The 26848-nt window shown below is 37.5% G+C and overlaps 1 protein-coding gene across 5 annotated transcripts; it reads left to right on the top strand.

The window, feature by feature from the left end:
- The first annotated feature begins 1508 nt into the window (after window positions 1-1508).
- On the top strand, window positions 1509-26080 carry LOC120778067 (protein melted). Of its 5 annotated transcripts, none has more exons than XM_040109756.1 (15): window positions 1509-1585; window positions 15079-15462; window positions 15577-15828; window positions 18031-18205; window positions 18270-18433; window positions 18517-18726; window positions 18798-18961; window positions 19028-19392; window positions 19452-20081; window positions 22055-22167; window positions 22248-22500; window positions 23032-23201; window positions 25164-25292; window positions 25398-25679; window positions 25754-26080. In XM_040109756.1, the coding sequence occupies exons 2-15, from the start codon at window positions 15358-15360 to the stop codon at window positions 26009-26011; spliced, it is 3270 nt and encodes a 1089-aa protein (XP_039965690.1). In that variant the 5' UTR covers window positions 1509-1585; window positions 15079-15357; the 3' UTR covers window positions 26012-26080. The 5 variants fall into 5 exon arrangements, with proteins under 5 accessions (XP_039965690.1, XP_039965691.1, XP_039965686.1 ...); XM_040109757.1 differs by having other exon boundaries at window positions 19446-20081; window positions 23050-23201; XM_040109752.1 differs by having other exon boundaries at window positions 19446-20081.
- The last annotated feature ends 768 nt before the right edge of the window (window positions 26081-26848 follow it).

The following is a 26848-nucleotide window of genomic DNA, read 5'->3' as shown; positions in this document are numbered from 1 at the left end:
AGTTTACGAACAGAATCAATGGTTTCAGGAACTAATACTGATTATGAGCGAGCTTCACGAAATTCGTGTTGAAATCATCTACGACCTCGATTGGATTCATCGAACCAACGATAAACACTGGTTCTTGATGGAGCTTCATTACCAAAAATTTAGTTAAGTTTATGGATGCATTATTCCTGAGATAATCCACGTCGAAAGTTATAAAACATACTCGCGCGATTTAATTCCATTTTGTGGTCGAGTTGAATATTTTAAGTAATTGTAAACAACACAAATAGTGCTCGTATATCAAAACATTCTGAGAGTCCATAACATCAAAAATGTTAAACTTTACAATAAAGTTGCTAGTTTCCAGATTGTGACACTAAGGTCGCCAAATCCTGAAATATGAAAGACAACTTACGTAATATACGTAAATGATCAGCGTGCCGAGCTTAGTTGATTTAGTCGTGTTCAATTTTCCGCCGATCTGTCTATATATACGGGATAAGATAAGATAAATAGGTGAAGATTGCACCGCGACTGAGGTCTAGGGCCCAGCATATTGATAAATTCCAACATGCTGCTAGGTGCATGGATCCAAGGGCTTTTATCCAGCGTCTGCAGACTATGCAGTCAATTAGGTGTTCTGGAGTTTCAGGCTACCTGTCGCAGAACCGGCAGTTTGCAGAAGACGCTAGGCCCATGTTATAAAAGTGCTTCTTGTATATACAGGAACTAGTCCCTCAGTTATTAAAATATCGATTTGAAAATTTGCTCATGTTCTTTTCTCTCCTAGCAGCTACTAAGTTGTTGGAACCGGCGATATCGGACTACTATAGCATATAGATTATTGCCCAACTCAACACTACAGTATCCGAAGAAATTTTCAAGATCGGACTACTATATGACCATATTACTGTCATGCAACTGAATGATCAAAATCAAGTTTTTGTATGGACACTTCTTTATTTATGAAAGTTATTCTTGTTTTAATATTGATTAGAGTATTTTTAAAAGTCGAAATAGGGGAATCACTCATTGGACAACAGAAGTTGGACTCATTTTTTGGTATTCGAAATCTAGCAGTTCTGCTGTCTGTCTTAAACGAATTTTTATTTCAAATACCAAGAGTTCATCCTGACTGGAATATCCGGGTTTCAATGCAAGTATGTTCAAATAAAATTCCAACAGTGCGGTCTTTGGTGGACACCTAAGTACATATATAGATGTATGCATGTGTGTGTGTGTTTGGAAGTGAGAGGTACAAAACAAACTGGTAGCAAACGTTTGGCCCTGATCTCTATTTATCTGCTCCCACCTCTACATATACGAATGCATGCTACCATAAGAGTCCACAGCTTGCTCGGCGCTGAGTACTTGTCAATTGTCGAGACGCGAGTGGTGGTTGAGCAGAGTGCCGACGACGATGACGACGACGACAAATGAACAAGTTAGTGAGGTGCGATCTGCGCTGAGCGGTCGGTTTCTGCCATTTACGATGCGGCGCTTCAAATCAGTCTACAAGTTGGCTTATTCGCGTTTGTTCGATCGTCGGGCGATAAGCGGATGTCTGCAAACAACCAGGCAGGCAGTGAAAATACAAGTAAGTTGTTGTTAGTGACCAAACAAGTGAGTGTGAGTGAGTGAGTGAGCAATAAATAAGTTGTCGCCGCCGCCGGGCCAGAACCAGCCAGCCAGCCATCAGACAAAGGTGGTGAATAAAACAAGTGGGGAAAAGAATAAATAAAACAACAACGACAACAAATGTGAAGTGAAACAAAACGCAAAACAACAAGTTAAAAGAAGAATAATGAACTTGTTTGTATTGCTGATACGTTACCAGCGCCGTCGATGGCTGGCTTGTTCTTGTTTTTAAGTATTTTGGCCACCATCATCAAAGTCCGCAGATAAATGTGTTGCAAAAAAAAAAATATATACCACAAGAGTTGCAGAAATTCAAGAATCTTAAGTTTAATAAAAAATACTACACAAAAAAGTGACAAGGAACCAAATACGTGAGTGACTGAGCGAGTGAAGGCATTAAATTTTATGGCACTAGGTACTAAACCAGCAAGTAAAACACAAAAAAATTGTAAAAACCAACTGAACAAAACTGGTACAACAGCGCTAACCGGACTGGGTGGTGCCGTGAAAAAAACCGCAAACGAATAACTACGCGCATATTTTAATCATTTCCTTATTATAACTTATTGCCTGTATCCTTTGTTGTTGTTTCATGTGTTGAATAACGCGACAGCGCTGACATTTTTTGTGCAATTTAAAGAAGCCTGTTGTTGTTGTTGCTTTTTAGTAGCACCATTTACTCGCGTCTATCTTGCTACTGATTTGTTACACAAATAATAACAAAAACTCGCAATATCAGCGCAAATGACAAAGTTGCCGCTGCAGCAAAACAAATGAAGTGCAACTGCAGTTATCGTTGCTTTTATTGTGTGCATGTGCTTATGCTTGCCTGTGTGTGTGTGTGTTTTCGTTTTCGTGCATTCTGTTGAGCTGTGAGTGTTTTTGGCTAAAATAAAAATTTGTTTACGGCATGAAATTCGAGCTAGAAAAAATGCGCTGAGCAGAAAATTATGCATTTTTATATTTTATGGTGAAGAACGCGCAAACCGGTGGAAGTGATAAGGTAGAATAGTGTATAAAATATATGTATGTGATAACAGTTATAAATAATATTTAATAATATTTTAAATAAAAATATAAGCATAAAAGCAAAAAAAGTATATGCTTATATGTATGTGTATATATACATATATGTACATATGCTATATCGACACCTTAAATGCAAAAGAACGTATCATTAAAAAATCGAAATTGAGTTTTTTATTGCTTACAATTCATTACATCATATTACATATGTATGTATATGTCGCATTAAATTTTTAGCTTCCGCTGTAGTGTATAACTAATATGTAACTAAGTTATAACCACTATGTAACCAATATATAACCATTTTATAACCATAACTCAAATTTTGTTTTAATGTGAGTGGTTGCTTTTATAACGTTTTTCCTTCGCCTGTCAACTTTCGAAAAGTGATGTTACGTTATTTTGTATTTTAGGTGACTATGTGTATCAATAATACAAAATAAATAAATATTAACAAATACATACATACACAATTTTAAATTAAAATATATTTTAATAGAAATGTGCAAATATTGAAGCAAACTTACATACATACATGTATGTCTACGTATGTATATAAATACGTGTGCAAGTTTACCTGCAGAAATGGCAGTATGTAGTAAATAAAACAAAATTTATCGTCGTCATCAACCGCGCACAACAGCTACAACACAAAGTCGTCATGCTCAAGATATAAATCGCCGCTTCCTAGTGTGTTAATACATACAGACCTACATACATAACATACATATGTTACATGTGTTGAGTTTTTCGTATATGTATGTGTGTGCTTATGTGTATATTTCCATAAACCACGTATGTATGTATGTATGAGTGGGTTTCAGACATATATGTATACATACATACAAATATATGCATGCCTTGATAACTCAAATCAGATTTTGCTTAAAAACGTGCGCATTTCACAGCAAAACGACAAAAAAACCAAACAAAACAAAAAATAATTGTTAATAAATAGTTGTCGATATGTTTCATAAAAAAAAAATGGAAAATCGCTATCAGATATAAAAACGTATATATAACTAATATATAACCATTTTATAACCATCAATATGCGTGTATGATAACCGATATATAACCAATATATAAACATTTTATAACAAAAACTCAAATTTTGTTTCAATATGAGTGATTTCTATTATATCGTTTTTCCTTCGCCTGTAAAGTTATGAAAAGTAATGTTACGTTATTTTGCATTTTAGATGATAATATGTATGTATGTGCCTATATAACCATTATTTCATTGCATACATATGTACATGATCAACTATATATCGATACGCTGCATTTGCGTTGCAACAATTAATCCCAACTCAACTGAAAAACCAACTATTTAACTACCAAAAACAGAAAACCAACAAATACAAGTAGAGCACTTGCGCATGTGCACGTATTGCCAACGTTCGCGCATACCAACGAGTGAACGCACATATTTATACAGCGTACAAACAATTGCCATACAAGCGCGCCACTGTGGTGTCCGTCAAAAGTCAGCCAACCGGTCCGCAGCGCACAATCCAACGCATCAAATCTTAACTCGTTCCATTCAATCACCATCTCAAACCAACTAAACCAACGTCCAACTGCTAGCCTCCCTAACCGCTACAAATCAGCGTTTCCCTCACATAACACACACATATTTTACACAGCGCTGCTGCTCTGACCACCAGTTCACTGATCGCACAGAGTACGCGTGTTCTGCACGGCGAGCGTTTGGCGGCCCAAACAGCTGTTGGCCTTTTTGTGGCAACCACCAACACGCTTCAGTCGCCAGCATGTAAGCAATAGCTTATGTGCTGGTGCTGCTTGCATATGTGGTAAGTAACAAATTACCGTTATGCACTGTTGCATTGTCAAACACAAACAAATGCACACGTGTACATTGTACAATATTAATGTGCAATATATTTTGTAATGCAAATTCCGTCAACTGCAACGATTGTGCAAAAACAAAAAATTAAGAAAATTAAGAAAATTAAAAAATATTTTTAATTTGTGCAGAAATTGTATAATTTCAATATTTTGCTCCAAATAAATCAGTCCAATTTGCCGCTTAACACTCGGGCATTTTCACATAATCAGTTTAATTGAGCTTTTACTAATCACTGCCATCGAAAGCGTACAAATTTGTTAATTCAACCAGTCGCTTCTTCACCTCATTTGTATATGTACGTACGTATTTATATGAATATATGTACATATGTTTATTGTATACATGCTTGGTGTCTCCATCGCTTGCTTTAAACGCTTTTGTCATCCCACTCGCTCTCACAAATGTGGCTGCCGCACGCATACTCCTATTTGCACACACGCACACACACAGAAACAATACGTGAGGTGACAGGTAAGCAAATTCCCTCAGGTGTCTGCATTGCCACTGAATATTAGTAACTGCCGAATGTTGCGTTAGTATTGGTGAGATGTGTTTGCACTGTGTGCCACCAACCCTGCAGGAAAATCTTGCACAAAATATGATATTTTATTTGTGTTGATTGTTTTACAAGAAACGGTGTAGCTAGTAATTGCACAAAGTATATTTAACTGATTTGCATATCTAAAAATTCGACATTAATCAGGGTGTAAATTTAATAAAATGCTACGGCTATTTAAACAAGGACTAAAAAGTATTAGGTTATGTTAAACCACTTTCTGAAGGAAAATATGAATTTATTCTTCGTCATAATGATCATCCAGGCTAATGCCGTGGGCCAAATCTGGCGAATTTGAACGGAGGAATCTGTTGATTTTTTTTTAAATTTTTCCTTCTAGACTATTGCAGAATCCTTTGAAAATGATAATAATAAAAGAAATTTATAGTAACTGGAAACTAATCGGAAACGAAAGACAAAATAACAAGCATTAAAGGAGCAATTAAGGAAGAGCTGAGTTCGCAGCAACCGCACATTTTATACTCTTACAACTTGCAAGAATCAAAGCCAGGGAAACACCTTAAGGTGTAAGACGTCAACCAGAGTATCGGCATCCAAGCAATTCTATAATGCATATAATGTATAATATATAACTCATACTGACCGAAAAAGATGCACTGCTATGTGTAAAACAAGCTTTGTAATTTTCATTGAGATAGCTCAAATATTGGTCGATATATGCAGCATAAAATCACCAAAGAGTTCGAGAATATTTATATTAGGTCTATGGAGAAAAGTCATTAAAAAAGTATTGACCCAATTCAACCCATTTTTGATACACAGAGATACCATTGCCAGTAAAGGATTCTCTCTGAATTTCAAATATATGTATATCCCATACATTGACAAATATTTTCGGTTAAAATTCAACTATTGACACTTCTTCTTCTTTACTGGCGTAGTCACCGCTTACGCCAAGTTAACAACAGCGCACCAGTCGTTTCTTCTTTTCGCAACGTGGCGCCAATTGGAAATTCCAAGTGAAGCCAGGTTCTTCTCCACCTGGTCTTTCCAATGGAGTGGAGATCTTCCTCGTCCACTGCTTCCCCTGGCGAGTATTGCGTGAATACTTTCAGAGCTGGAGTATTTTCGTTCATATATACTTGTACAATATAACCTAGCCAGTGCAGCCGCTGTCTTTTAATTCGCTGAACTATATCAATGTCGTCGTATATCTCTCATAGCTCATCGTGCCAACGAATGCGATATTCGCCGTAGCCAACACGTAAAGGATCATACATTTTTCGCAGAACCTTTCTCTCGAAAACTCGAGAGAATTTTACTTCTCAATTGCCTACTCAGTCCAAAGTAATACCTGTTGGCAAAAATTATTCTGCGTTGGATTGGGCTATTGACACTGGTGTTCACATATTCGGTACCTAGATGCTTGAACAGTTGAGTAGCAGGTGCCCCTTGCTACTACGATCCTTTGTGCCAAATTACGGTTTCATATCTTAATTTAGTGCTTAGTTATGGCACGTGCCAGTGTTTCGATTAGCCCATCTACGAACTCGTAAATTTTTTTGTACTAAGGGACCCACATACTTAGTTTCATTTAGATATTTCTATTATTATTCAAGTTACAGCTTGCACGGACGGATGGACGGACATACAGACAGTCACCTGGATTTCAACATTTCTCGTCGTCGTGATAATTTAACCCTATATGTATCTATCTTTCTTAGTTTTAGGTTATACGTACAACCGTTAGGTGAACAAAACTATCATACTCTGTAGCAACAGTTAGCAAAAGCGGTTCATCTCCATTTCTGCCAAAACTATTGGTGCTAAAGTAAAAAGTGGTTTAACAATTCGTGAATGATATGATTCCCGGGCTCCTTTAAGATGCCCATGATGCTATCTAACTACTCGATTTCATTTTACTGTCAGCAATCATATTTTAATGAATCGCGATACTTTGTGGAGTTAGTTTAACTTGTGGCCTTTCTGTAGGGGGTTAATTACACTACTCTACAAATGTGAGGAAAAAATTTGCGATTGATGTGCTAAGAGATATTTGAGATGTCCTGATAACGAATTTGAGTTCCAAATTTTTGCAACACATACAGCTAATTTTGTCTTTTTAGTAAATGGTGGTGATTTAATCCACAACCCTTGTCTACAACACAAAAAGTCCTACGTGTTAGGAAATGTTTACAAATATTTTCGATTTTAGCAACCCAAAATAAGGAAGAAACAGCATCTAACATCACAAACCAGAACTAGGCCGTTGATTATGGTAGGCCAGTTGTACCTGGCTTCGCTTGGAATATCCAATTGGCGTCACGTAGCGAAAAGAAGAAACGACTGGCGCGCTGTTGTTAACTCGGCTATAATCGCGTAAGCGGTGTCTACGCCAATTAAGAAGAAGAAGAAGTTTTACCGTAACCCTTATCAAGTCATGCCATTTAAAAAATTTAAAAATAAATCACTTCAAGACTCGTAGAATTTCCTACTGACTATATTCCCAAAAGAAAAACAGTACATATTATATATGTACATACATACATACATATATTTATGCAAATGTATGTATGATATATACAACGATATTCTTAAATATAACAGACAATACCAGTAGAGTATCTCTTAACAGCCTTACTGCTGAGAGTAACTTTTCAAATGAGCTATTCTTTGAGAACTCTAGTTACTCATTTCTTCCAAAATTTTTGCTCTATAAAATTAATTATTATTGTTTATTTCTTATGATGTTTTGATTTTTTCACTGAACCTACACAAGTATAACTCTCCTATTTACCTGCCGTTTTGTCCGGAATCAGTTTATGTATATGCATAAGAGCACAAATGGAGCCATAAATATATGGGAATATGTGTGGAGTGACAGATTTATAACCGCTTCGCTGCAATATTTAGCTTCGCATTTATTGTTATTGCCATATTTTGGTATTCTACTCATTAAGAGCGAACTTTTACTTTATTTTTTCAATTTGGTTATACAATTTTACCGGCTCTGTTGTTTTATTTTTTTTTATTTTTTGTTAATTTAATTTAGTTATTGTTTTCATTCTATTCCTATATTCATAAGTTATTCTCTGCCATCCGTTCCAGCCAATACTGGTATTGCTTTCAAGGCCTTTTATTCACAATCCCATTCATCTTCTTTTAATGCAGCGTTAAATTTAAATATTAAATGTGTTCCCACCAATTCGTCGCGTGTAGATCAGTGTTAATTAAAACACACTTATCTCTAAAAGTTTCTTCGATTTGTTATTCACAAGCGTTTATTAATTAATTCACCTTGTTATGGGAAAATCCACTTCTAAGCTTTAAAGTTTGAGACCTACATATGTATGTGCAATGCAAGTCTTATCTGTAAGGTGTCACCAAAAAAATGTGAATTTTTCTATTGAAACCTAAATATATAGATATATGTATGTATGTATATATGTTCTTTGGAAAGCAGAAAAATTGGAGGGTAAATGGTTATAAAGTGACGTTGTATTTTAAAGTAAATATCTTAACATTTACATAAATAGGTTAGGTTAGGTTATACTAGCTGCATGTCATGTCATAAATAGCCCTACAGGTACTTTGTTAGATGGAGATTCAGTTTAATCCGAGCTGAAATTTACGTCGTGTATGACTTGATATCTAATTCTGATAAATATCCAGTCCCTTGAACTGCGAAGCTCCTAAATATCTAAGCTAAATTCTAAATTAGGCCGGATAGCAGTAGAGGAGATGTTCCAGCTGCTCTCTCATGCCTGCTTCCCAGCATTTTCTACATGTAACATCGTCAATAAGTCCCAAAAAAAACAGTTTGAGTAAAAGTTTTTGAAATTTTTTGGAGACTTTTGGCAGAAAATTTCATGTCGTGACGTAATGAAAGGGACAACGGAGGCTTTGTTTACAATTACTATGCAAGTATGACAGATCAATTCGACTATAATTTTGTGTGTGGGACATCTTACATCTCTCTTTTTTGGTACTATACGTAGATTGCCTTTTATATTTCGGTATTTGGCAACCCTTGTGTTGCAATCTGGCAACTCACAACTTTGTCGTAAAGTTTGATATTTTTGAGTACGTACATACATATATTCAGAACGATCGCGATTTGTAACTTGAAATATGCATCTCGGCCAAAAAATTTAATTAAACCGTGAACCTTTTCGAGCGATTATTTTTTACAACTTTCGAAATGGATTCCAGGCAAATAGTTGTCCTTTTTTGGAACAACTGGATATATCGCAACCGTGCCACAAAAAAAACGCAGAACAGTAAATTCTGAGTGAAACACAACGATCTTTTTGCCAGTTGACTTTCAAGACCTCAGGAAAACCAACCGCCGCAGACGGATAACTCTTCATCATGACAAAGCAAAGTGTCAGACATCGACTGAAACAACTGCATTTTTGAGTATTTAAAATACCAGTTTGACGAGCCTTTCACCGTATAGTCCTGTCTTAGGACCGAATGACTTCTTTTGTTTTCCCCGTTCGTAAAAGATAAACCAATAGGTGTACGTTTTTGGACACCTGAAGGGGCGGTTGATGCGTTGAGAACGCATATTTTGGAAATACTTCAATCCGAGTGGCAAAATGGTGCCAAGTCAACCAGATGTTCGAAATTCCTTGTAATAGTTATATGAGGGCTAAGTCAAGTTGCCTTCTGTAATTTTCATTAAGATAACTCAAACACTGACCGATCTATGCAGGATAAAGTCACCCAGATGTTCGAAAATGTTTATATTAAATATGTATATGGGACCACCGGGAAATGTTGACCTGATTCAAATCATTTTATCGTTTTAAAGATGCCAATTTTTCCCATATTTTACTCTAATATGAATGATCTGTGGATGAGAGACATAGGTCGTTTTCCTCAATGTCTGATTAACAGCCAGCTATCAGTTAAGCTCTTGTTAAAAAACCGAAAGGGGGAGTCATGATTAAGTTAATGGCCTTGAAACAATTTAATGCTAACCATAATTAGTAGTCCAAATTTTTGTTTTTTCTATAACGACGTTTCACAAAACAAATTTTTAAAAGTTATCCAAAATGTTTCCACCCGATAACAAAATGTCTACAAAAAGCTAAAAAGCAGTTATAAATTCGCAATTACAACTCTGTGTGAGTTATAAGTTCATAACTGAAATTGCCGTTTATATAATATATTTAAGTGCAGCTGTTGCTTACCTCTCTTTTGCCGCAAGCGTGATTGGCAGCAGCAAAAACCGTCATTTATTACTTGCAACAAGGGTGTGCATGTGTGTTGCATATTAACATCTACGCAACAAATGTGCAACAAGACGTTCGACTGGCATGCCACCAAGCAGGAAGCATTGTTGCGTCTCCGCGTCTGGTTTCGAAGCTGGTTTTCCCGCCTGTCCGATTACTAACCTGACTGACTCTCAATCGATCCGGTTATTTCTCCAATACGAAGCCCATGGCCATTCGATTTTTATTCACTACATATGTACATATAGTATATGCATGTGTATGTTTGCATTATAAGATTGTAGACGTGAAAAAAGTATTTGTGTATATGTAACCATATATGTATGTATGTTTCATGTTTAACTCCTTTGTATCGTATTACGTCGACTAATAAATTGAATGCATTTTGTTCATGAAGCGTTGATCGTCGAGTTCATACAACGACTCCGGCACTGATATCGCCAATATTATGTAACTTCAATTGCACTAACACACACGCAAATCCAATTTGTGGATTGCTTTATTAACACATGCCACTTTTCATTTAACAAGCAGATTTGGAGTTAGGTTAGGTGGTCCATAATATATATTTTTTTATTCCTTCCTGGTCATACACTTATTTAAAGGAGGGAACAGTGTAAATTCTAGATAAAATAAGCACGTTTTTTGTAAAATAAGTACTCGGATAATATGTGCAGAATCCGCCTTATAATTACTGGTACAATATATACCTGAAACCGTTCCTCATTTTTTAAGATATTCCTCTGAAATTTCGCACACCTTCTTATCTCCCCAAGAAGCTGCTCATTTGTCGGAACCACTACAGCATTTAGCTCCCATACAACTGATCGTTCAAACTCAAATCCTTGTTTGAAAAACTACTTTATTTGTCTAGGTAACTTCACGAAATATGGAATAAATTATTATCCAAGGTATCCCCACAGTCTCTGAGGAAATTGTTCAGATCGGACTACTGTAGCATATACATAGATAACATACAAACAAAACGTTCGGTGTCACGTTTCTATGGAACTTTTTACATTTGCCGAGGTATCTTCAAGAAATTTGGCAAAAAATATTATCCAATGCATTGCTTCTTTATCTCAACATATTGCTCAGATCGGACTACAACGGCTCATAGCTTCCATCCAAACAGACGTATCAGAAGTAGAATAGAGATTTTTTTATCACAATTTATCCTCAAAAAATGGAGTTGTTAAGGGTATTATTGAGTGTTCTGCGTCCTGTGCTCGAAGCTATTCGTAAAACAGGCCGGACTTATTGGCCGACAACTCTTGGTTTTTGCGCCACTGTAATGCACCGTCCCATACAGCATTGATTCTTCCGCAACCACTGTATTCGCCTGGTTTAGCTCCGTGTGACATCTAGCTATTCAGCAAACTCAAACGACCGCTCCGGAGAAACCGTTTTAGGTCAATTGAAGATACTAAACGTAATCGCCACGCGCATTAAAGGCTATTCCGGTAATTGATTTTAACAACTATTTCGAGGATTGGAAAAGTGTATTGGGTCCAAGGGAAAAATTAAGAAATTTAAAATTATGAACGAAGTCTTACTATTTTTTGCTCATAGTAGTACCTTAGGTAAGCGCCTAAATATCTTATGTACTTATGTACGTATAAAAATTCTCATTGTCACAGTCACCTCATTTATGTAATTCAGTATGTAGTAACAAAAAGAAAAGCTTTTAAATCCACTTCCAGTATGTGTTAATCCCTCAAGGTATTTTGCAAATCTAAAGCAAGTTGTAAACACTGAGAAAAAATTTTGAGTGTAATCCAATTTATTTTAACTCGTTAACACATTTTGATTTTTTTTAGTAAGGGTACTATATTTCTGTTTGGGAATTCTTAATTTGTTTTATTTTTTCATTTCAAGCTTTCATTCACTATACATTTTCCGTGAAATAGCGATCGGAAAAGGCAGAAGGCATTTAGAAACAAACCGATCATCACATCCATCATGATCGATGAAGAAGCACATATAAAATTGGAAAATAATTGCGGGTTTTCGAATATTTAACTTTTCCCGTCGATCTGTTATATTTTCCTTAACCTCAACTTCTATATTCTTGCAACATGTTGCTAAAGAGTATAATAGTTTTACTAGCCCAACGGTTGCACGTTTCATCTAAACCTAAGCAGATAGATTTAGGGTTAGATATATATAAATGATCAGGATGACGATAAAAGTGCCATAACAAAGCGTTAAAATAAGATACAGAACTGTAATTTGACAAAGAGGAGGATGTCGAAAAATGGGCGTGGCTAAATATCTCCTTGACTATTACAGCTACAATAGCTCTTATAAGAACCATTATCAACATAGCGAAAGCAGATGAAATCGGATGATAACTCTGCCCATACCCCATATAACGGTACTATTAAAAACTACGCGATAGAGCGGTTGAAGTAGTTTTTAACAGTAATAACTAAATACACCAGAAACATTAAGGGGGTATTCTGGTCTAGAAGCATGAATTTCAGGTAATTTTTAAAGTGTCGTTAAAAAAGGCAATTAATATTTTTACTATCCATTTTCTTATTAGTTATTTGTTAATTAGAGTACAGAAAAAAATTAAAAAAGTAAAAAATTTCAAAAATTATGGGCTGACGACGTGGGGGTCTCTAAAAATTTCCACGTGACCATACCCATTATATCAACCCTCCTAATTATCTGAAACCAAAAAAAAGATTATTAATCTAGAATAATGTCGCAATGGCCGGAACTACGGAAAAGTGGGAAAAAAAATGTTTTCACAAAATGGCGACTGCCTGAAAAAAAGTTTTTTTGGATCACCTTTTCTGACTATTTCGAATTTTTAAAAGAAATAATAAAAATAAAAATTTGGGGATGGGGCTAGTTCCAACCAACGCCACGTCACAAAATCGGCTGTATCTCCGAAAATAAGTCGAATTTTGAAAAATCCTTCCAAGGTCATATTTTTGAAAGTCTAAACTTTCAAGATATGCAAAAAAAATCGATTTTTTTTCAAAATCCCAGACAAGAATACCCCCTTAAATGTTACCTTCTTGATGACTTTAAAGGCGCAGGTATAAAAATTAGACGATGGGCGTGGAACCGCCCACTTTTAGGTTAAATCACATAAAGGGATAAAACTTAACATATATAATTCGTTTAACTTTAGTGTTGAGTTGCTTAGTCGAAGAGATTGAAACCCATATCGTTGTGTTCGTCGGACTCCAAAAAACCCAACAAAAACTGTTCAAGCCCCTAAGTAACGAATATTTAGACCCCAGTACCTATAGGTAACTTTATACGGCAAATATGTAATGTGTGAGATATATAATTGAAATTCAGGGATAATACTTTCCTGGCAATGTCTGTGTGTCCAAAATGGGATTAATCGTGTCAATACTTCCCTTAGGTCCCATATGCGTAAAATAACGATTTTCAAACTGCCGGGTGATTTATATTGCATATATCGGCCAGTATGTGAGTTATATCTATGCAAATGAGAGATACTGATAACAGTGTAAAAAATTAGGAAATATCTTCTATATTCTTGTTATGCACTAATGACAAGAATCAAATGATATTAGTCATCTCAACGCCGACTACTTTTCATTCTTTCAGAAATGGAAACAATTAAAAAGTTTTCCAAGTCCATGTTCCCGGAGACGAGATGACCACATACTGAATTTCCAATCCTTAATCTTTCATTGAAAAAACTATCGAAAATGATTTTATATACCACGCTTAGGTAGAGCAGAAAGCATGTTCCCATTACACTTCTTGTATTTTGAAATCGAAACTTACACAGGTTTAGATCGATATTGCATTTCATACTTTATCAGATATTTATCGGCGCAGTATTTGAATAGCTGAACCCATATTGATAGAACGCGGAAGTTTTTAACACTTTAGCCATACTATTTCTATACCAACGATGAAATATTAAGAAGGCTCTAACATTTATTGAAGAGATTGACATTATATTGAGTCGATGTATCCAACTTCCCCTACTACCCCACCGACAGTAAAAAGACGTTAAGCGCCAGTAAGTTCACTAGAGCTTATCTATACTTCAAATCACTAGACCCAACGGAATACCAGAGCACATATAATTTTTTGTTTGAATCAATTAACTTTTTAACATGTACCAGCTGTGGGGAACCCCCAATACTAGTTGCCGAAAGCATTCTTTGCACAAGAATTTCATTACCTCAGCAAAAAAAATTGCAAGTGTTACAAATAACAACAAAGTGGAGAATAGAAAACAAATAAAAGTAACAACAACAAATGTGTAGTTGAGGAAAAACATCCAGCGAATATGCTTATTCTTGAGTACCTTTTGCGAACCTAATTAATTACGGTATGTGCCAAAAGAGGGACGGGCGGGGAGAGCGGGATGTTGGCGGCCAGTTACAATATACCTTTCACTCACCTGAAAAGCGAATGTGAACTTGCTTGTAGAAACGAAGTTAGATGGTTTACACATTGTTGTAACGTCACATTCGACCATTGCTGTTGGGCTAAAGAGGAGCCGTGAAATTGTGGACCTGTTGAACTCGAAGCAAAGTAATGACACAAATAAACTATAAAGGCTTGAAGTTAGTGAATTGATATAGATTTCACGCACTCACACGCGCATTTGAAGAAAAAGAAGACGCAAGCATTCGCAATATCGAAATTGTGCGCGAATGCAGAAACTCATTGAAAAACTATTTTCGGACGAAATCTATTTAAAATACGTCTGTGGACATTCAAAAATTCTGTGCAAGTGATTTTTTTCTACTTTTTGCTAATTGTTTTATTCTTTTTTCCCATTGCAGTCCCGTCGCAGAGGGGATTAAAGAGTGCTAAATGTGCTCGTCGCCGTTTCGGTGATCGCTGCCTAATAATGTATAGACTGAACTAACTAAGGCCACCATACACTTACTTACATTCATACATACATATGCACATAAATAGGACTCTTATAAGTTGTGTGTACACATGAGAGCAAACCATTACCATTTTCACAAGCTCGTGATCATTTCAAAAGCAAAAAAGACAATTCTTAAATACGCAGACTCAAAAGGAAACAAAAACGAAAATAATACAACAGAAAAATGCACGAGCTCTTCACAAAAGTACTCTCCAAACGTGATCTATCCCGTGCTGGCGATCTTTTTTCGGTACCAGATTCGGAAATCGTCAACGACATCAGCGAAGTGGTAAGCTACTAATGATATCAATTTACTAAGTTATATATGTATATATATATTTATGTATATATATGCGTAGAAACCTTGCATAAATAATAATATATTTTATTTCCCAAAAAAAAGCTCTCCGACATCAGTCCGATCATTTCACATCCGGACTACCTCAAAAACAATAATGATCAGTCGGTGGTGGAGATTTGCGTTACTCGTGTGCTCTCTTGCATACGTGAGACAAAGACTGCAGAACGTTATTGTGCCGCATTGGTTGATTTATTGAAGACATGCCTGTTGTGGAACCTCCAGCCGGCTGGCACGGCTAAAGAGGATCCACCACATGCAAAAATTGCCGCTGATATTATTTCGAGTATATTTTTGGTAAGTTAAAAGCATTATAACAGGCACACTGGCATTGTATTTTTATGAAGGAAAATTATGTGTACTACTATGAGCAGAAAATAGTAAGGCTTTGTTTATAATTTTAGATTTTTAATTTATAATTAAAAAACTATGTCGTCCGTCCCAAAATAATCTACCTTGTTCCCAGTTGTTAAACACATTTTCCGGAACAGCCTTCAATACGCGTAGCGATTCACGTTTAATGTTTTCAATTTACTCAAACGGTTTCCTCGTAAAGGTCGTCTGAGTTTGCTGTATAGCCAGAAGTCTTTAGGAGCTAAATCAGGCGAATACGCTTGTTGCGGCACGATATTGGATGAAAATTTGTCGAAAAACTCACGACTACGAATTATCGTAGTACAAAATAATTCCAGCCTCTTTTTACGAAAAACTACGCGCAAACTACGCATAACACTCAAATAGTAGTTCTTGGTGACAGTTTGGCTGGTAGAAAGGGAATCGAAATGTACCGCACCTCGATACTCAAAGAAAACTGTCAATATAAGCTTGATTTCTGACCTACTTTGACGTGGTTTTTCGGCTTCGGCTAACCTTTGCCACGATATTTGGCCGATAGATTGTCTGTTTCCGGATCGTAAGCGTAGGTTCAAGACTCATCGTCAACAATAATACGTACCATGGCATCCTGGTAGTCAGTTGTTTCACAAACGTTAAGGTGACGTTCGTTTTAAAAAAATTTATTGATTTTAGAACCAACCGTATTTTTACTTTTCTTAAACCCAAATGATTCTCACTGATCCTTCCGATATTCCAACGATGCAAGATCTTTGATTATTAATCCTTTATTCTCAGGCTCCGATTTCTTTATTTTATTGACGTGTTGATCATCAGTTGATGTTGATAGCCGTCCTGGACGTGGTTCGTTGTCAACGCGAACTCGACCCTCTTTGAATAATTTCTTTCAATCAAGACACTTGCTCGCAAAAAAGCATTCTAATTATTATTATAGGATGAAACCCATTGAAAACGAAAGATAAAATCACAAAAATTAAAATAAAATTAATTTACGGGCGATCTGATGTCGTTAGGGACGTAGTTTAATTTTAAAGGGTTAAAAACGGTTGAACTCGATTTCCAGCAAAACTACGAGTCCTATAGAAAAAAGTTATGTAGCACAGTTGTAGGTAAGGAAAGATCTAGAACTTTTGTATCAACACCTTCTCCACATAACCTTCTTATGTCCCAAACATAATATATTTTTTTTATTTCAATATTAAAGAGTTGCATGGGTTTCCTTGAGTAAAAAACAGCCTATTTTTAACAATGTTTTCTTATGTAAAAAATTAAATATTTTTGCACAAAAAATATACAAAGAAATTCTGAAATTTTTGAAAAAAAATATATTCGCCTCGGCCATTTCTGGTGACCCTTCGGAAAAAAGATGCACCCGCGTTGGTGGGATAACTACTTACTGGATCATCTAAAGTGAAAACAATTCGTGTTTTAGTTAAAACATTAACTTAGAACTTGAACGGTGCACTCAGCCTAGCTACCCTCGAGCGAACAAGTTCTCAAGGCTGTATCTCCGAAACTGTTACTCGGATCAACTTGATCAATCAAAATCAATTTTTTAAAACCCGTAAACCCATGTAATCCCTTAAAGAAGACACCTTATTTCGACTTAAAATCGAAAAAAACTTATTTTCAATCAAAAATTGTCACGTAAAAATATCAGATTTTGTTAAAGTCAGTGGACGTTATCTTCTTTGAAGACTCTATTTTCTGAAGGTATAAAAAATATATACATACATTTTGATGGTAAGTTTTCAAAAAAATACACAAAAAGACCCTGCTAAACAATTCTAAGATCGTTAGAATGATAGCTATCTCGATCTACTTCATTTTACGATTCTTTTACCGGGTTTTGAAGCAAACGAAACACAAATTAACATTCAACCATCATAAAAAATAAAATTTAATTAACAAATATCTCTTTCATTAAGTAGAAGTTCTACAGAAGTATGACAGTTATTGTAATCCGCATATGAGATCCAACATGTATAGACATTGCAACTAAAAAATATGAATTAAAAAAATGATTTTCTATTCTTATTTCGTTTCGTTGTTAGTCACTAATAGAAACATTATATTAAATAAATATTTTTATCACTTTATATTTTATCACTTTATTTATTAATTTATCTCCTCACCCACTTGCAGAACTATGACAAAAAGGAGCTAATGAAAATCTCGCTGCCAGTCGCCGTGCAATTTCTGCCGAAAGGCAACCGTGAATTGTCACGAAACTTGGCAAGTTATCTCTCCTTAGCAGCCATCGATTATGCCTACTTGCTAAGCCCACATGTAACTTCCATTATGGACTCCATCATGTCTGGTAAGTTATAACATGCACTTCATGAATAGGCTATACAAAATATTATATTATATAATGTATATAGGTAATTTCGGTTTATTGCGCGTGCTTTCACAAATTTACGAGGTTTCGCCAGATGAAGTGTCGCCTCACGCACCAGTACTAGTTGCGCTGTTGCCACAGTGTGACTCACAGGAAAAACTAGCCGTTTTGCAATTATATTTGCTTATTGCGCAAAAGACACCTGCGGTGAGTGAGAGAGAAACCCATTACCAATGGGGAAATTGCAATATAAAATAAATTTCTGTATATGCTTGTATAAATCGAATTAGGTACTTGAAAACTGTGTGCCACGTCTGTGCGAATTGTTGTACGACAATGAAACTGCCACAATAACAATGCAGATTTTACTGAAAATTTCCGAGCAGCGCCCGCTGCTGATAGTTGAACATTGCGAAAAAATCAAAGCGGCCAGCAAAGCCAATCCGAGTACGGTTTCCTTGGCAGCTCAAATACTCGCTTCCGCCGGACGCACGAATAAGGTGAGGATTAGGCAGTAAATACCAGAAATAATATGAAAGTTAATGGTTTCCTACTTTTTTCATGCTCAAAGGAACACGCCCAGTACGCACTTGATTTTGTGTTAGAACACTTGCCACATGCAGATCGCACATCACAAACGAATTTACTGCAGGAGGCCACCAAGCTATGCTCATCATTTCCCATATTGTTCACCGATAAGGTGCTCGCTTGTGTACGTCAAAAGAACGCACTAAGGTGAGCTTTACTAATATAAATTATATTAGGACAATGAAAAGCAATAAGCCTAACTTCTTTTAACAGTCAGCAGAAACTCTCGACGTCCGACATTAATATGGATGTTAGCAATAAGACTTCAGGTGGCGTGACAATTGTGAATTTGAATAGCCCAACAGAGCCGCCACCGCCAACACCAACTGCGGCTGCAGCAGTGGTGGCCACAGTGCTGAATACAGCAGCCACGGCCAATCATAATAATGTGCCCAACACCTCAGCCACATCGATACCAATCACTGCCGATCCAGTCACCAGCCCAACAACCGTCTCGGTGGCGGCCACCACTGCCACCACAGGCCGCATGCACAAGAGCAAGAATAAGAGCCGCAGCAGCCCCAGCAGTCCAAAGGATGGCAGTCGCAAGGCTTTACTAAGCGCCCATTTAAAAATTTGTAAGTTACAACAACGTTCAAGCAACACTTTGACTTATACATCCCTTTTTTAGCAACAGCACAACCAACTCAACCAACTGCCGTGAACACAAACACAACGTTTATACAACAGAGTCATAACGCTGCCGTGACAGGTGCACCGCCGCTTGTGCCGCCCACTCCTCCACATACTGGTTATACGCGACGCGTCAAGCTGGGAGACTCGCGCAGCACTGGTCGTCTGCACCCGACTGGCAATACGCACCGCAGCATGACGCGTCTCAATGTCGCCGGTGGCTCGGTGGGCGGCCTGCACAAGAGTATGACGCGACTCAGCTCATCACAGCATATTAACCAAAATGGTGGTTCAAGCTCTAACAATGCAAATAATTCGCAATCTAGCGGCAATGTAGTGGTACAAACGCCTACAGGCGCCAGCACAACTACTGTAGGCGCTGGTGCGCTGCCGAAAACTCCGACCAGCCCTAGCAGTCCAGGATATGTGACACCTGTGCCGCCGCTGAGTAACAATGTCATTATTACTGGTCACAACAAATGGGGTATTCCTTCGACACAGGTGACATCAGGCGGTGTCACAGTCACGACGTCTCCCACTAAAGTCAGACCGCACTCACAGGGCCCCACTACATTGCTGAACTCGAGCACGGCGATGTTGAAATATAGTACTGATGCATTAAATCAGTCAATTGGTGAGTGAGAAATGTAGGATTTATGTAAGTTATACATGGCTACAGCTACTAGACAGAACAACTGGGTAGCCAATCTTTCTCCTTTTACAGTCATATTTCAGAGTATATTATTTAGACTTTACATATATAGGCAAAAGTCTAACAGTGTAATATACAAGATCTTGGTGGCCAATCGATCGGCCCATGCCCGTGAAATTATCTGCTCACCGAAGTGTTCTCCCAATAAATCCGTCTTGTTGAAACCAAATGTCACCGAGATCACGAACATCAATTTTAAATTGACGGTTAAGTTCTCACCGGTATCATTTTTGAAGACATATGGACCGATGATTCCACCGGCCTGCAAACCGATTTTGTTTTGAATGAAATGGCACTTCTTGAATCTCTTCAGCTTGCTCTTCGTCCCAAATGCGGTAATTTTGTTTGTTTACATTCTGATCTTCTTGAAGTGAAACAATGTCGAGCGGTTTCAGTTCTTGCACAAGCTGTATTTTGTACGCTTTCAATTTAAGATCTCGACATAAAATGCGCCAAGTCGGTCCATACTGCAGTCCGAATTGCTGTGAACGTCGCCGAATCGACTATCCACGGTCTTCGTGTACACTCTCTACTACGACTACTATATTGCCTTCACTGCGTGCTGGACGTGGTGGTATTCGGTCGAATTTTATCCAGTAATGAGTCTCAAGATGGATGATGGTGTTGCGAATACCACCCTCAGTAGACCGATTATGTTGACTGTAAGTTGAGCAAACGTGAATTTTCGTAATAAAGTTAAACGATTTGAAAACGTTGTTCGGGCGTAAGTCTTTCCATGATGATATGTCAAACAATACTGAACTTGACACGGCTGACGCGTGATCTGTCAAAAGAAAGCTATTGAAAAAATACCTGTACCTATCCCCGCCACCCGTATTAATCAAGAACTGAGATATTTAGCAAGCAGAAATCCAGCCTTTGTCAGTTATCAAACCTAGTAGGTCGTCCACGACAAGGCTCCATAACAGGGGGGACAGCACTCCACACTAAGGGTCCCTTGTAGTGCCGGGACGAAACCTTGTGTCTCCTACCGTGGTTTCAGCTATTCTAGTACGGCTTCATTCATCTGCGCAACGGTGCTGCTACCTTCTTTTCTTCCAGTGCCCTGGATACGCTGTTGTGAGACGTGTTGTCAAAAGCACCTTCGATGTGCTTTCCAGCGAACTCTCTATATCCGAGGTTAGCTGGTACAGAGCAGTATTGGTTGATCTACCTGCTCTGTAAGCATGCTGGTTCACATGCAGGGGTGCAATTTTCAGCGCCTTCGGTCTTATTTCATAATCCACGATATTTTCCATTGTAGTAAAAAGGAAGATAGATTAATTGACCGGATTTTGCCAGTGAATAGTCCTTCTTTCCTACCTTTGATATAAAGATCACCTTCGCGGTCGTCCATATTTCTGGGATGTACGCCAGTACGAGGCTATCCCTCATCAGCCGAACAAGGTGTGGCGATAGTACTTGTTCTCTCTGTTGTAAGACTGCTAGAAAGACTCCGTCCACTCCCGGAGACTTGAATTTCTCAAACGATACCATGGCCCACTTGATTGAGTCCGTAGTAACAATCTAAGCAAGATGGCTTGTATTCGACTTCGGGTAAACACTGGTCTTCCTGAATTGTTTCCGGAAAGTGCGTCCGCGCTGATCGTATACATCCCGTCGCATCTTTTAAAGGATATTACTGTGTCAGTCTTGTCTCTGCCCAGAGTCTTATGCAGCCACATACAGAATCTCTTGAAGCTTGCTTGTTTTGCAAACCTAGTCTCCTTGTTACATAACGTGAGGCTAGATTTATATTCCTCTCAGACCCCCGTAAGATCTGAGAGTCTGCTTGATTACCAGGGGCAGTTGCACAATCAATCAAATACAATTCCCGTTTATTTTTAAAATCCTTGGAATTACAAAATGATCACAATAAAATATCAATTCTGCAGGTTCAATTTCCATACCACAGAATCCAGTTTCAGTGCATCACGCTTCGCCAGCACTGCCTCAACAGAACAATGGCAATCAGAAGTCTGTGATGAAATTGCCCGTAAATGGAAATGTAAGCACTCGAAACCTAGTACGCCACGGCGTATGAGTAACACATGCTTCCAGCAAAGTAACTAAATTTTTTTTGCGCAGAGTACACATGAAGTGATCGTCTCCGGCCCCACAACCAATATGACACCACGACGAAACAACAACAACACCAGTCGCACACTACTCAATGCAAACAATAGCTGTATTTTGGATCAACGTATGAGCACCTTTGAACCCTATCAGATAATGCGCGATCCGGTGCAACAATTCTGCGAGAAACATTTCGGTTCAATTAAGTCCTACATGGACGATGTATCACAGTCGCTGCCGCCGCCAACGCGTTGCAGCATTGAAGGTGAGCATATACATAAACATATGTTTATTATACATAAATACAAGCAGACAAATTAGCAAAAGTGAAAAGTCTTGCTTCTGAGAAAAAACATCAAAACAGACAGCAGGAGTCAAAAATCCAGGAGCTAACTTTAGAAATTAACCGCTAGTAGCTCTGTGTCTTGATGTTGCCTCAGTACTAAATAACAACAACAATATCATAATTTGTCATACCACAAGCATGCGTTAAACTAATTGTATTTTCGTCAATTTTGACCTACTCCTTTCTTAATTTCACTGCACATTGCTTACTAATTCATTTACGTTTTGATTTTTCCGTTGTACATACTTTAATTAATTCAAACTTTAACTCTTCATTCTCGTCTCGTTCCCGTTGCACTGCTGTTATATCTATCCTACATATGTATTTATATACAATACATATGTATATATGTGTGTATATGTATGTCTACTCGTCTGTCGTCGTCGTCTACCATCAAACTATCGCTGTATGCTTCCACTTTCCCCCACGTCTGGTACTTACGTCAAAAAGTTTCAAATGAATTTGCAGAACGTCGCACCAAAAAGGTGGCCAAACTACACTTCGCCTGTCAGATACGCGGCCCCCACTGTATGTACTCGAAGGCCTGCTTTACGATGCGCACGCGCAACCCCAAGACCTGGATACATTTGATGTTTTTGGATTTTCAAGTGCGACATTATGTAAGTAATTCTTTTAAATATTGCCTTAACAAACCCTAAATTTTAATTATATTGAAATAACATGGCAACAGGATTCATTCAGTGCAAGTCAATATCTGTAGTTATGTACGCTCGTTTCTTTAATAGGGGCCTTTTTAATCAATTCCCAATTTTGGTCTGAACTATAAAAAAGAGTTATAAGAACAAGTTTAGTGGGCATGCGAAAAGCTTGTTGTTATCATACCTGGAACAACTCGTTGTATAGGCGATTCAGATATTTTTTCCTAAGAACTGCTACTCTATTAATATTAAGACCAGTTTTCAACAATATTATGTTTGCCATGAAGTTTGTAACACTCAGGAAAAAACGTTGGAAATTGTGATCAGCATGATGAGTAGAGTTGATTTAGCCATGTCCGCCTGTCTGTATATACGGAAACTAGACCCTCAGTTTTTAAGATATCGATCGGATATTTTGCCTCCCCAAGAGCTGCTTATTTTTTGGTACCACAGATATTGGATCAATATAAACCACTATATGGACATATAGTTTCCATACCAATAGAACGCTCAAAATCAGGTCCTTGTATGGAAAACTTTTTTTATCTGACGAAATATATTCACGACATCAAAAGGGAGCCTCTCATTGGAGGTTGTTGTGTCCTTTTCATTGTTCAGATCGGACCACTATATTTAGCTGGCATACAAACTGATTGATCAAAATTTTGTCCTTGTATGGACAATTTTTTTATTTGTGAAGGGTTTCTTCTAGGGTTTGTCCAGAAAGTAATAGTACTGACTTTCCTCCGCTACGACGGTACTTCGGAGCGTGCGCGCACCGACTGGATTCGGTAGAGGGCGTTCCAAACAAACGAACGAGCGGCAGATCAGTTGTGTCTGAGCATCTGGAGAGTCAGAACAAACATTTTCGCACGAAGTGTTTCTGTGAGTTGGGCAAGCCGAAAATGCAGCGTTCGTTAGAGCAGAGGTACGCGATTAAACTGAAATCACACATTTGAAACTTGGTAAATCTGCGACAGAGACGTTTGATATGATCAAGCAAGCTTACCCAGGTGTTTCTTTAGCAAGAAGTGGTTGTGTTTCGGTGGCAACTGGCCTTTTTGGCGGGCCTGGAAGAGGTCGCTGATGATTGAGCAAATCCCAAGTGAAAAAGATGCTCATTGTCTTTTTTGACATCAAAGGCCTGGTCTACCATGAATATGTTCCTTCTGAACAAATTGTCAACGCCAAGTTTTACGTGGAAGTTCTCAAGAGACTCAAAAGAAGAGTCAATCGGGTCCGAAAAGACATCGCAGCCGATTGAAGGTTGCACCACGACAACGCCTCAGCGCACACCGCCTTTCTTGTGAGCAGCTACCTAACCAAGGCCGGCATCCCAACGCTTTCATAACCGCCGTACAGCCCAGACGTGAATCCCCCCCACCGGGATTTTTTTGTTTCCTTGCGTGAAATGGCCGATAAAAGGCAAGCATTTTGAAACGACAGAGAGGATCCAAGCAGCATGCACCTCTGCTCTCAAGGTTATTCCGGAGAAAGCCTTCCGTGACACCTTCAATGCTTGGAAATCGCGCTGGCAGCGCTGTATCGACGCAGAAGAAGCCTATTTTGAAAGTTTTTAAAGAATTGTAACGATTGCTTCAATAATTTTTTTTTAAATCGACTCAGTCCTGTTACTTTCCGAACAAACCCTGTAGCTTCACTGCAATCGAAGTTAACGTTCTTTTGTATTTTCTTATATACAATATAACATGCATAGGTCTATCATACAAAGACAGTTAATCCGCTCACCATCCACCTTAGTTCATTGGAATCTGAAAAGTTTCCACTTGGACATATTTTGCCTTTTTGAGTATTGTGTTTTATTCATATAACTTTTTTTGAGAGACTTGTAGATATGTTTAAGTTTAAGCTTGAGGCCTTTCCTCAATATTTAACATATTCTACTTAATATCCCTTAACTAGGTGAAAGAAAAAACCGTTCTTAGTACTCGTGAGCCCGGTATCAGCAATTTGAAGAACATTTGGCAAATACTCAAGTGCGAGAACCGCAGTTTCACCGAATTGGTCACCAGCCAGTTTCCCAATGCAAAGGTTTGTATTTATCTTTACTATATAAGAATATTAAAAATAATTACATATCTTTGTTTTTTTAATATTTAATATTACCTGAATATGAAAAATATTTTGTGATTGAAGGATCGTGAGATTCTCGTCAACGAATTACGCCACTCTGGCTTCTTGGATGTGTTCGAAGTATCCAAGACGGACACCTCCAACCCGAACTGCAATGAATTGGAATACCAATGGGGCTGTCTGCTGTGTAATCATCCCGATAAAGCCGTTGGCTTTCTCAACGGTAGCAATCAGCCAATGATCGAGGGTCAGCTGAAAGAGAAGAAAGGCAAATGGCGTCTATTTCGACGTTGGCGCACAAGATATTTTACGCTCTCTGGCGCACATTTATCATGTAAAGGATCGGTAAGCTAAACTGACTTCACTAAAGTTTGTTTTTATCTTACAAACAATTTTCCTTTAACCTCTAATCTCTACAGAGTGGCGGCGAAAGCATTGATGTAAATCAAATACGCTCCGTCAAGGTATCGCGCGGCGCTCGCAACATACCAAAAGCATTCGAAATATTCACCGCCGATCAGACATTAATACTCAAACCCAAGGACGGCAAAAATGCCGAGGAATGGGTGCAATGCCTAAGCATTGTGGTGGCGCATTCGCAGGCCCGTGATAATCCCACTGCGAAAACAAATAGTCTGCCCGCACGTGGCATGGGCAGCAGCAAGCCATCGTTTTAGTAAAACATTTATTAATAATATATACACATATATATATTAATTTATAGAGATTTTTCTTTTTTAAATACAAAAATAAGCTTCAAAAGACATACATATACATATATATATATTTACAATAAGTTGTAACAAAAAATACAAAACTTCACTGAAAGAAAAAAGACGCTCAAAAAGAATTTAAGGACTACAAATGTGTAATACACATACATATACGTACATAATTCGTCTCCAATAAATTATATAATATAAATTACAGATTTTACATTTAACCGGCAACCTGACATACAAACATGTACATATGTATACGTATGAACTGTGTATGAGTACTTAATTTTTGAATAATTATATGGCAACTACTTAAAACGTTTTGTTTGTTTTAGATAATAAATTAAGTAACTAAAATATTTATTATAAATAATTAATCGAATAAATGTTGATATACAATATTTTTTTATACATAATAAATGCTATGTTAATACATACATAACTATATTCACCTCTGTAAATTGTAGAACTGAGCTTTTCCTCCCAGCGGGTATAGTGGACATTCGGGAGAGCATGTAGCAGGTATTTTTTAAAGAATAATGGATATTTGCGTACTTTTTCATTCGTCTACATTAATTTTATCGCCTTCAAAATAGTCCATATTCGATATTATACCAGCGTTTCTAACCGACGAAACACTTTCTAAACTCGATTTTTGAGATAACCTAAATACGTAACCCATGTGCTATTAATATCATATATGCTTGTAAATCGACGGCCCTTTTAAGTAGAACGGCAAAGTACTCAACTGACTTTAGATTTTCATGTATTTGACAAACTCTACCAATGCCATAT

Source organism: Bactrocera tryoni, chromosome 5, assembly GCF_016617805.1.
Source record: "Bactrocera tryoni isolate S06 chromosome 5, CSIRO_BtryS06_freeze2, whole genome shotgun sequence".
NCBI classification, from domain to species: domain Eukaryota; kingdom Metazoa; phylum Arthropoda; class Insecta; order Diptera; family Tephritidae; genus Bactrocera; species Bactrocera tryoni.
Note: the sequence above shows the minus strand (reverse complement) of the source record. Positions and strands in the feature narration are given on the sequence as shown.

Coding starts and splice junctions, on each gene's coding strand:
- LOC120778067 (XM_040109752.1), top strand. CDS start 15,358: ATGCACGAGCTCTTCACAAAAGTACTCTCCAAACGTGATCTATCCCGT. Junction 15,463..15,576: donor TCAACGACATCAGCGAAGTG/GTAAGCTACTAA, acceptor CCCAAAAAAAAG/CTCTCCGACATCAGTCCGAT. Junction 25,680..25,753: donor ATTTATCATGTAAAGGATCG/GTAAGCTAAACT, acceptor TAATCTCTACAG/AGTGGCGGCGAAAGCATTGA.